This window comes from Pelophylax lessonae (assembly GCF_965119305.1).
Source record: "Pelophylax lessonae genome assembly, chromosome: 1".
Lineage (NCBI taxonomy): Eukaryota > Metazoa > Chordata > Amphibia > Anura > Ranidae > Pelophylax > Pelophylax lessonae.
Genome location: NC_138768.1, coordinates 523899771 through 523912597, shown reverse-complemented (window position 1 = coordinate 523912597; position 12827 = coordinate 523899771). Strand labels below are relative to the sequence as shown.

Below are 12827 nucleotides of genomic sequence, written 5' to 3'. Positions count from 1 at the left end.
TTTTTTTTAGTGTTGCCTCCAACAGTGGAAAATGCTTGCTTGACCTTTATTTAATTGTAAAGTCAATGTGGGAAGGTGTGCATCTTTCTATAGAGGGTGGAGTGAAAGCTCTGATTTAGGGCTCTTTCACACAGGCAGCCAGGAGGTGGTAAAATCAAGCGGCTGAGCGATGAATTTACCTGCCACACTTCCCAGGATAGACATCCCTGGTGACTTATTCCCAAGCACTGTCATGTCTAAGCTGATTTATACATATTTTGCATTTACTCCTGAGGAAGCGAACATTGATTTGCAAAACGCGAGTTGCTGCATGCAGCTTGTTATATACTCATGTATCCATATCTTAGATTATGTACAATTACATTAAAACTGTATTTAGAATTCTAAGTTATGAATCAGCTTAATATTTATTGTAATCAGATTTTTTTTATGATGTCATTTTCATTTATGTATCAAAAATTTTGTAATCAAGTGAATCAATTATAATATGTATTTTAATGAGTGATGTACCTCATATAAAGTCCCAGGGTAAATGCAGTAGCTCTTGTATATATATATATATATATATATATATATATATATATATATATATATATATATATATATTGAATAAGGAATGGAGATACCTCACCCAAATGGTGGTTTCAGATCACATCTTATATTAATATTTGATATGAAATAGAATCCCTTACTGTAGACTGTTTAAATCACTTTACTAATTTGTTTATTTATGGATGCAATAAATGTTTGTTTACTGCAGCAATGATATAATGATTGCACATATGATTGTGAGGCTACATTCACATGGGAGATGGGTGCAGATAGTTTGTTACATTCATATGTAGCTAGAGACTACCACAGCCACACTGCAGTGTTGATTTTCTAAAGGGAAATAGACTGTTCACTTTGCAATGTGCATTTGCACTCTGCAAGTACAGTTGCTCCAGAGCTTAGTAAATTAGGTAAACTTCACTTTGCAAAGAGTACCACATGCAAGGAAAAAAAAAAAAACCCTGCATTTTTACTTGCACATGATTGGATAATGGAATCCAGTAGAGCTTCAGGCACATTTACTAAGAGCAACTGCACTTTGCTAGGTGCACAGTCTATTTGCCTTTAGTAAATCAACCCCTATGTGCTTTGCAGTATACAAACAGGTCAATTAACTGCAGCCAAAATCTCAGCAGAAACACCATTTTTGGATACACACTATCTTCACCCAGAAGCTCTATCTGCATTTGGATGGATGAGCAGTTGCATGCAAGTAGCGGACTCTTGTGAAGGTTTGCAGATTGTTTTTTTTTTTTTTTTTTTGTCAGTTTAAGCCCAGATTTTTCAAAGTACCATTTCCAACATATGCCAGACTGGAACCTGTCTGACCAGAACATCATACTTTCCCTTTGAAATGCTAAGTTTTGATCTTAAAATACACTAGCTAATTATTGCAAGTAATCTGCGAATAAGCAAAATGGTAAATGAAGGTCAATCATGTAGTTGGTATGTATGCAAAAGCTGAAGAATTTGGACTATTGCTACTAAAGAAGAGTTCTAAAGTAGACCATTATAATTAAGAGCACACATTAGACTGGCATTAGCACAAACAGAAAATAAAAACCACTTGAACTACTGTTAAATGAAAAGGGCAAACATCAATGGGCTACAGGCATTTATTTAGTGTAACTTACACCACAAGTTGAATGTTGTTCTTTGCTTGCCAGCAAGTTAAAAGACTTCAGTGCCTAATAACTTTTTCATTGTTACTGCCAACCTGTGTCTCTTATTATCTGTAATGTACTGATCTGTTGCCAGCACAAGATCCAGCAATCAGCAAATACTATGTTCAGAGCAGCTGACTTTACTTATACTGACATTTTACCAAAAATTTCTGTATGGAAGCAAATTCCATTATAAAAAGTAATAGGTTACTTTGCAGGATTATATAAAATACTAACATAAAAAATATATTTTTTTTTAGCCAAACCATTTCTCGGCACATCTGCCTGGACAAAGACAAAGATATTCTAGGTTTATGACTTCAGAATTACTGTAAATGCACACATGAAATGAGTGAAAATGTTATTTCTCTTTTTGAGAAAAGGGGTGTAATAAATGGGGATTACCAGTTCCAAAGTTCTGTACATTTCCCCGCAAGCTTACAGACAAAAAATATAATTGTAGACAATCTAAGTATTCATGGTAATGTCTTCATATGACCAAAATGGCTAGGAGTTCCAGGAGGGATGACATCACCCATAGGCTCCCATGTGCCAGCCGTTGTTGGCACTCTCTCCTCTCCCCTGCAGCTGCCACTCACTGATACATGGAAGCCATATCACATAACCATACCAGAGCAGGCTGATAACAGGTAAGTATAAAAAATAGCATTTTTTTTACAAAGGTTAGTCAGCATAGGTGTTAGGAGGGGGGAGGGACATTTTTGTTAGTTTTAGGATGGATTTCTACCTTAAGGTAAAAGTAGGCACCCTATGCCTGCTATACCACCTGACTCTTAGGCCCCATTCACACCTCAGCTTTTTGTAGCTTGAAGCTCTAAAACGCTGGAGGAGAAAACAATCAAATATTCTCTATGGAGATGGTTCACATCTCCACTCTATGGGCACTAATATGGGCACTGATGAGGCTGCACTCATAAAGCAGTATTGATGGACACTAATAGGGGCACTGATAAGGCAGAATTAATGGGCACTGATAAGGCAGCATTGATGGGCACTAAAATTGCACTGAAAAGGCAGCATTGACTGGCACTAACATGGGCACTGATGAGGCTGCACTGAAAAGGTAACATTGATGAGCACTGATAAGACAGCATTGATTGGCACTGATAAGGGCATTGATGAGGCTTCACTAATAAGACAGCATTGATGGACACTAATAGGGGCACTGATGAGACAGCACTGATAAGGCAGCATTGATGGGCACTAACATGGGCACTGATAAGGTAGCATTGATGCACACTGATAAGACAGCATTGATGGGCACTAATTTGGCAGTGATAAGATAGCATTAATGGTCACTAATAGGTGGCCACACCAGCTGTCCAGGGGGTAGGGGGCTCTCGGGCTGGCCAGACCCGACTCGGAGCCTGAGTCAGTGCTCATCCGGGGGGGGGGGGCGATTGACCGGAGTGCCTGGGGGATCCCTGCAAGGTGGTGTCTAGCTCGGGGCTATTGCTGAGACCATTCAGAGCCACCGGTTTCTGCTCTAGGGAGTCTCCCCGGACATCTGGATCTATACGCTCACCCAGCGGGAGGGAGGAGAGAGCCACACAGGGCACACTTCCTGCCAGGGGTTCCACTCCACCCCTGTCAAATCTGCTCCTGCCCAGACCTGCAGTTCCTACTACTTTACAGCCTCTCGTCTGCTCTAACCCACCCCTCTCCTCCTTTAACCCGGCTTCACAGCGCTTCCATTCTTCATCCCTGGCATCAGAAAACAAAAGTTCCTGCCGGCTGCCCGGCGGTTCGCCCGGCGGCTCCCCCTATGCTAGCCACTAGGGCTGACACCAGGCACGAGTCTACATTTTTTAGTCGCAATGGTGATCTGGCACCTGGGGCTTGTCGATGTCTGTACTAGTGCATGGCAAGCTTAGGTATGGAATGCATATATATGCTTGTCAACTTTACTATTATTAAAAGGCAAATAACTGTGACTAAGCAGTCCTCAAGGCCTCATTCATGCCAAAAAAACACACAATTACTTCCACTATGTTGTCAAATCATTTGGTGGAGGGGTGATTTTTGTGTGGGGTTGTTTTTCAGGGGTTGGGCTGGGCCCCTTAATTCCAGTGAAGGGAGCTCTTAAGGCATCAGCATACTAAGACATGTTGGAGAATTTTATGCTCCCAACTTTGTGGGAACAGTTTGGGGATTGTCCTTTCCTGTTCCAACATGACTGCGCACCAGTGCACAAAGCAAGGTCAATAATGACATGGATGAGCGAGTTTGGGGTGAAAGAAATTGGCTGGCCTGCACAGAGCCCTGACCTAAACTCGATAGAACACCCTTGGGATGAATTAGAGTGCAGACTGAGAGCCTAAGAGCCAGGCTCTCTCTCCAACATCAGTGCCTGACCTAATAAATGCGTTTCCAGAAGAATAGTCAAACATTCCCATAGACACACTCCTAAATCTTGTTGACAGCCTTGAAGCTGTTATAGCTGCAAAGGGTGGGCCAATGCAATATTGAATCCTGCAGACTAAGACTTGGATGCCATTCAATTTGATGTGCATGTAAAAGCAGGTGTCCCAATACTTTTGGTAATATATTGTATAGTGAATGCAGAGTCCTGGGTTTAGTAACACTTTAAGGCAGCTGTTCATCTGAGAGTGAGAGTAAAAAAAAAAAGACTTTTCAAAAATTCTAGCTATTAAAGGCAAAACTTTTTTTCCATTTTGATTAGAGTATAAGGGGGAGCCTATAACCCCATTCAGATATTTTGCCATCTGTGTCCAATGGAGGAGATTTCCCTTCCTGAACCACAGCTAAAACAGGAAGTGAGAGGAAAGCCCTCCAAAGTGAGGGAATCTGGGGGTGTCACCATAACTAGTGTCCCCATTGGAAGATATCCCCTCTTTTACTGTTCTGGAGTCAGCCCAAAATTTGGGATATTCTTTTACCTTCACTTTCAATGATAACAGTAAACAGGACGAATAGAGAGGGCGAATGTCTGTAACAGGGGCACAGACATCAATTAAATCTGTCAGGGGTTCTAATCCCTCTCCCCTTCAAAAAAAAGTTGTGTCTTTAGTTATACTCAAAGCAAGAGAGCAGAAACAATCAGTGGTCAGTGCAATGTAGTCTCAAATATCTTGACATCAAAAGACTTATATGCTAATATAATAAATCTTTGTTTAACTGATTTTACCTTTGCATGTTCCAGTACTGTAGTCATGATAATACTGCTGTGTGCAGCTTTCATATTGGCATTCTCCAAACAGCAAAACTTTATTTGGGTCTTTACATGCAGAACATCCCTCTGCTGAATCACAACTTAAACACTGGCTGTTACACGCTGTTTAAGAGGAAACATAACAGTTAACAAAGGATTACTTAACAGAATAACAAAGCAGTCTTCAAAACTTTATGCTTTAATTAAAAATACTGTTTGCTATAGACTGGTGGGTACCAATTACTGGCTCAGGAGTTACATGTTACTCTTCAATTACTTTGAGGGGATTCCTAGCAGCCTCTCAGCAGACATCTAACTAAAACCTTGAATTAGCATTTCAATAAAGTCAAACAGAGGTTTCCTAGTGTCTATCATTTCCATAAAATACTTGTAAATGAGATTCATTCAGACCAAAATATTTATATGCTTTTTTGTACTTATGTGTTTGCATTTATACTTTATCATGACTCCTGATCTTTCAAAGACCGGTAACACTGCTTTATTTCTTTTTTCCCTGAATAAGTATAGGATAAGTAAAGTAGAGAAAACAATCCAGTTCAAACTTTTGTGAAAAGCCAAGCTTTCCATCTCCCCCCGGTTGCTGTAATATGTAAAGTACGAAGACACACAACCTTCAAAGGAGCTAAGGTGTATTTGATGTGCAGGCTGTGATTGAAAGTCTGGCTTCACTTTCTGTATGCTGAGCAAGAGGTAAGTGTACAGTGAAGTTATAACTATGGTTCCCCTCTAGGGAAAGATGAGCAGAGTTTTTCCTCATTGGTTGTGCACTGGTGAGTTGTGCATAAGCTGAGTAGCTTATATTTGCTACCTTTTCTGAAAAGGGTATCTTTCTAATTTTCTTGAAAAGTACAAGGTAAAAAAAAGACAAGGTCTTACATGGTAGCAATGTTGATGAATGGTAATTTGCCAATATAAAGGCTTCACTTGACATTTAGGGCAAGAATATACCCACTCATACTGTATATTAAACAGCTCTGGTGGTAGAAAATACAATTTATGGTTGTAGTATAAGTTTTTAATAGTTTTTTTTTTTTTACAAGAAACTTAATAACAGTTTAGGGTTATCAATTATGTTAGTGTATAAGTAATTACTTCTATCTATATATTATAGGTCTAATATATACTGAAACATAAGGTCTCATGTATACTGAGACATATGGTCTCATTATTGTGTGGGAAGTTGGGAACCTCTGACTTTTTTTATTCTATGGTGTGGCTCAAACTGGTTTTGACTAGTTTTTTGGCTGCTATAACTATGACTGGAAGACCAAGGGCTAACTGAATTGGATGCAAAAGAGAAGTATGAATCAAGGACTATCGCCTCTAGGAACTTTAAAGGAAGAATTTGTAAATGTCCCTGGACTGAACATGCTGTATTTATGTATTTTTATCATCTGTGATACCTCTTTAAACCAAGCTAAGCAAATTCCTTTTATTATTATACTCTCGAGTTGCCTGAAATTATTGTATGATACCCACAAATCTGATAAGTTAAACATAAAAACTTTGAATTAATAAAGTCTAACCCTTTATTACAATAGTTTAACACTTGGTTCTTAAATCCATTTCTGAACAATCACTGCTGTTGTTTTCTGTATGATAAGAGCAATTAGCATCTCCACCGAATGACCATATCTGTCAGATATAGACATTACAAAGGATAAACAAACCAGCAGTATATCCCACAACCTAGATGCAGAAGATTCAGTATGGTCCAATCTGCCCATGTAAGACCACCTTGAGAAGACACAGTATGGGACTAAAGAAGAATAGTAGTGGAGGCAGAAAAAAGTAAAACAGATGACACACACAGGAAAGATAAAATAAAAGGGAAACAAGATGTCAGTCCCAGTTCACACTGGTGTGATGCGGGAAACCCTGTGAATCAGTGACGGTTCCCACATCGCACCAGAAGTGCACAGTGGTTCACACTGAGATCTGCGAATCGATGGGGGTGTCAATGCAAAGTTAATGACACCCCCAGATTGGTTCGCAGATCGCAGGGCGAACTGTGAAATGGTGCAGAAATCGGATCACATAGGTGTGAACACCCATGCGATCTGATTCCAGTGTGAACAAAAAAAAAGGGTCCTGCACCATTTTGGTGCGAATGCGATTTCAGCCATACATTTTGTATGACTGAAATTGCATCACACAGATATCGCATGTGATCTGCACAGCAATGCAGTGCGAATTACATGCGATGTCTGGCACCTCACTAGTGTGAACCCCGCAGTCATCAGAGCAGCATCAAAAGATGATGGAACTATAGAAGAGAGATAAAACATTGCTATAAAATGACCAAAGAGGACAAATAAGGCATTAGGGCAATGAGTGCTTATCCATTTGCTGACCGCCCTATAGCAGTTTTACTGAACCAGGGTGGCAGCTGTGTGCCGGATCACATATATTTATACTTAATCCTGCACTTCAGCCTGAATGGGACACATGCACGCCCCCAGGCACGCTGCTTCTGCTATAAATAGTCACAGCAGAAGCAGATCTGCGGGTGCCGGGCACTCGATGTCCACTGGCACCTGCTGATCGTCGGGCAGAGACTTAGAACGGAGCTTTGCCTATGTAAACAAGGCAGAGTTCAGTTCTGATGGCGGAAGGGATAGATTCCAGCAAAGCAGGGACTCAAATCCATCTCTTCCCCTAGTAAAAGCAGCACACGTAGTTAAACACAAACACTGACTAGGCACACAGTTAACTCTTTGATCGCCCTAGATGTTTAACCCCTTCCCAGTGTCATTAGTACAGTGACAGTGCATATTTTGAGCACCGATTACTGTATTAGTGTCAGTGGTTCCCGCAAAGTGTCAAAAGTGTCAGGTAGTGTCTGATAGTCCACCGCAATATCGCAGTCCCACTATAAGTCGTTGATCGCCACCATTACTAGTATAACAAAAAATAAAAAATTTGAAATTCCACCATATATCCCATAGTTTGTAGATGCTGTAACGTTCGTGTAAACCAATCAATATAATATATATATATTATAATATACATATTAACCTAAATTTATGAAGAAATTTGTTTTTTCTATTTTTTTTTGTATTGTAAGTAAAAAAATATATATATATATATGTTTTTCAAAATTGTCGATCTTTTGTTTATAGCGCAAAAAAATAAAAACGCAATGGTGATTGAATACCACCAAAAGAAAGCTCTATTAGTGTGGGAAAAAAAGACAAAAATGTATTTGGGTACAGTATTGTATAACCGCGCAATTGTCAGTTAAAATATCGCAAAAAGTGGCCTGGCCATGAAGGGGGGTAAATCTTCCATAGGTCAAGTGGTTATACCTTAAATTGTAGCTCCACTTTCATGTGGAAAAAAAGCATATCGAAAAAATAATATAGTATACAGAATTTCTATACAAGCCATATTGCAACTGAACATTATTAAAAATGACCTTTCCTTTTCAATCTGCAGCTTGTAAGTTTCTCTAAAATTCAATGCAATAATACAATCAGGAAGCATTCCACTCAGAGTTGGTGTGCCGAATGCCCCCCCAAAAATGTAATTTCCTGCTTGTGTGATTGGCTCACTGACCTTCCCTGAAGTTTGCACTAAGATACAAGTCAGATTTGTGGCATCTTCTGAAGCAAACATTTCATTTTTGGTGAGAAAGGGTTAATCATGTCTAAAGGGATTTAAACGCTGCAACTTTCCTCATTAGAACTCTGCAAGTGCATTAGCTGATCAATAATGATAAAGTCACTCACATTCAATCAGTGTTAATTTTGGCATTGAATTTTGATTTAGTTTTAGTTATAGTCTGTCTGTAATGCACACAGTACTCTGGATGGTGGTCTGAGGAGGCCTGTAATGCTGCACAGTGGTCTGAGAGGCCTGTAATGCTGCACAGTGCTCTGGATGCCAGTGGTCAGAGAAGGACTGTAATGCACAGTACTCTGGATGCCGGTGGTTAGAGGAGGCCTGTAATGCACAGTGCTAAATGGTGATCTCAGGTCTGAGGGATGGCCTGTAATGCACAGTGATCTGGATGCCGATGATCAGAGGAGGCCTTTATTGTTGCACAGTGCTGGATGGTGGTCTCAGGTCTGACTGGGGTGGTCTGTAATGCACAGTTTTCTGGATGCCAGTGGTCACTGGCCGGAGGAGGCCTGTAATGCTGCACAGTGCTCTGGTCGGACGGTGGTCTGAGGGGAGGCTTCAGGCCTGTAATTGTAATGTACAAACTTACAGTGGGTGCTCTTTTCATGACTCCTGAGTCGGGAGCGGGAGTCTTGTTGGGACTTGGGAGGCCTGTAATGCACAGCGCTGCTGTGGACAGTTGTCTAAGGACTCAGAGGCCTGTAATGCTGGATGTCGCTTGTTTGCTGAAAGCGGAAGCAGGTGGAGCTCCGTGGAAACCGGACGTTAGTTTAAAGCCCCGTACACACGTACTGATCGTCGGCCGAAAGATCGGCCGTCTTTTGTCCAGGGCTGTCGTGTCTGTTGAAAACTGCAAAAGACTGCACACGAATTTTGTCGGCCAACAACAGCCGACTGCAGAAGTGATGTCATGTGATGGTTAACTTTCCGTGTGTTTTTTCTTCTCTGAGAATGCCCAGTCTTGCTCATCTGCTGTTTGTCGGCTGAATTCTGTACTGACTGGCGAACAATCGGCTGTTCTGGTGACGGCCAACAAATATTTTAAAGTCTGCACGACAGATTCTGTTCGGCCGAAAATGCGCTGTCGGCTGTCGGAAGCATCATACTAACAAGCCTACAATCGGCCGATCGGTCGTCGGCCAAATATTTACGGCCGACAATCGGTACGTGTGTACAGGGCTTTAGAGGGTAAATGTCCCTGCCTCACATTTTCATTCATTAACGAAAACTGAATTAATTTTTGTTATAGTTTTCGTCAGTGGACGATAATGTGGTGTACTTTTTGTTTTGCTTGCATCACTGCAAAAATACAGCTGACGAAAATTCTGACTAAAACATTTTTGTTGATGAAATTAACACTACATTCACTCTGCACATTTATGCAAACAAACAGATAGCTTTTTCCTTCAAAGCAAAAAAAATAGGAATCTTCCCTTCAAAGTTTGTTATAATCCTTGTAATGTACATTGATCACCCAGAAGGGAATGCTAGTATCTTAACAAAAGTGGCGTTTTTCTTTAAGTTGAAATGCATTGCACAGAAAAGTGAGAATGGGATAAAAGGACAGAAAAATAATTGTTATACCAGTATAGGCTTGGAACCTGGGTATAGGCTGTCAATTTGTGTCACAAAATGATGGGGTTGAGACATATTTGAGAAATCAACTTTAAGAAATTATCACTTTTTAAGAACTTTGTGCAAATCATTTAAACGTTAACTTACTTCTTAGAATAGCCAGAGAACAAACTAACAATTATCTCCAGTCATTTAGCCAACAGAATTATTGGAGTCTTTCAGATGTCTGCCACTGTTAATCTAAATCTGTGCAGTAACTGGTTTTCTATGATGAAATTCTTGGTTTGTCTTTCAACACTATAACATCTGGCTGTTCCTCTAAACTTCATACTTCATATTTCCCAATGTCAACAAAAAGGTATTTCAGAACTAATGGTTCATGTAAGGACATGGCTGTTAAAAGAGCAAACCTGACACAGCCAGTTCAGAAAAAAACGGAATCTTTTATTTCAGGCAACAATAAGCTGCACTGTTAAAAAACAGATAACAAAAGTTTCAGATAGGAGTCACTGTATGGCTTACAATAAAGTATTCTTTATTGGCAAGACTACAATACAAGGTGCAGAAAGTCATATTTATTATTGATTTGCCACTATAAATCTTCCAAAATAACCACAACCCAAAGCCCTATACTGAAATATACAGGAAGCAGAACATGAATTCAGTCCTTTAAAGACTATAAAAAAATAAGGTAATTCTATGTGAAAAACTATAATTGACATGCTGCAATCAATTCACATGTGAATATCCTCCAGAATGCACAGAACATAAGATGTTTTTTCTTTAATAAACAATTTTTAATTTATATTTAGTGGTCTTTTATGTCCGAGGCTTCCTCTGGCAAAAAGGCAAATTACTTTAGGGTGTTGCTGAATTAAAGGCAGGATAGTTATTCTGAAAGGGCAACTATAGACATTTAAATGTTTTCTGAATGAACCCCCCACCATCTGCCAATGGTTGTTAAGCATGGAACCAACATACCTTATGGAAGACCTGACCCACTCACTACGAAACCCTCTCTTTGCCTCCCATGACACTTGGTCTGGTTGGTTGGCCTTAACTCAATCACCTTGATGGCAATGCCCACCACATAATCCATATGACCCTTAACTGAGCCTTCTTTGCCTATTTCATTTTCTAACCATGTAATTTATTTTAAGTGTAAAGTGATATCTGCTGGTTGCTTCAAGTATCTTCAGCTGGGTCCCCCCTCTCTCTCCCCCCCCCCATTTTTCCCCCGCTCCGACCTATGTCCTTTTTTCTTTTCTTGCCCCCCCCCCCTTCTCTTTCTCCTATTCTTTGCCCTTGACAATGTTTTAAGGTGCTGCCAAAGTTTTTTGTACTAATTTCTGGTACGTTTTTCACTTAGCTCCAATGTTTGTAAGGTTCTATGAGCTTTAATGCACCTTGTACTAATTCCTTTGTTCATACTGTTATATTTTCAATAAAAATATATTAAACAAAAAAAAAATGTTTTCTGAAAGAAAAACTACTGAGATTCAAAGGTTTTTGGTTCAAAGGAACTATAGACATTTAAACGAATACATGTAAAATACTAACTTCATGGAAATAATCCTATCAATGCGTGTTAGGGCTTGTTCACACCAGCATTATACCACACTTATTGGTATGTGTATGTATAGGGAGCTGCGCCAATGTCATGTAATGATGAATCGCACTGTTTACTTTTTCTTCCAACTTTATTGAAATGTAGTAGCGTGACATATGGCAGAACTTGCGACATTTATGAGTTGGTAAGGTATATATAAAACTGCCGCCAAGCTGCGAGAACTGGCGCAAGTATCTCTCCTGCAAAAAGGCAGAGTATTACAGGCAGAGAAGATATTTGGAGATGTTGGGAGAGTAAGGGCTCATGTACACTACAGCTTCTAAACTTGAGTTTAGGAGCTTTTGGTGTTTTTTTTGCCAATGCTCCTGAACTTAACTTCATGAAAGCCTATGTGTCCATGCACAAATAGGCTTTTACAAGAGTTTAGAAGCGACTGCAGTTAGGGGAGGTTCAACCTCCCGCTCCTGAACGCAGAAGAATTGCATTCAGGATAGGAACGTTTTGACCACTGGCCACGATTTTGACACATTTTGCAGTTTCCCTTGGCCGGCAGTCAACCTAGTCTGTGTGTGCATAAGTCCTAAAGGAAATGTATTAAATATCAGTTCCAGAGGAATGTAATGACAAAATTGGTGCAGAATTGTCTTAGACACAACACAATAATTACACATGCAAAACAAGCTAAAGAAACAGAAAAGCATACAAAGCTAGCTTTAAAGAGTAACTTTACTTTTGTAGGGAAACACAGTCCAATGTGGGTGATCAATGTACATTGCAAGGATTTTAGTGAACTGCAATGCAGATTCCTATATGTTCCTGCTCAGAAGGAATAGCTCTATTTAGATTATATTCTGAACAGAGTGATTCTAAATGAGAGTTACCAATGCATTTAATCAGCTTATGCACTTTTTGTGTTATGATAAGAAAAGTTAAGTTTTTGCACCTCTTTAGAAGACCAAAAATTACATTTTTATTGTAGAGGATACCCAAAACATAACTTGCATCTTAGTGTAGAGTTCTTCACACAAGCAGAAAAATGTGATTTTTGTCTTACCATAAAATCCTTTTCTCGGATGTTCATTGACGGACACAGCTCCAGAACCTTCTTAACAATTGGGCTAGTGTCCTG

The 12827-nt window shown here is 39.7% G+C and overlaps 1 protein-coding gene across 1 annotated transcript in view; it reads right to left on the bottom strand.

Moving 5' to 3' along the window:
- The window catches only part of FRAS1 (Fraser extracellular matrix complex subunit 1), an 843167-nt gene that overhangs the window by 305384 nt on the left and 524956 nt on the right, over positions 1–12827 (bottom strand). Inside the window, exon 23 of the mRNA XM_082266873.1 lies at positions 4885–5031. Within this exon, the coding sequence (XP_082122999.1) occupies positions 4885–5031 (147 nt within the window). The remainder of the gene's footprint in view (positions 1–4884; positions 5032–12827) is intronic.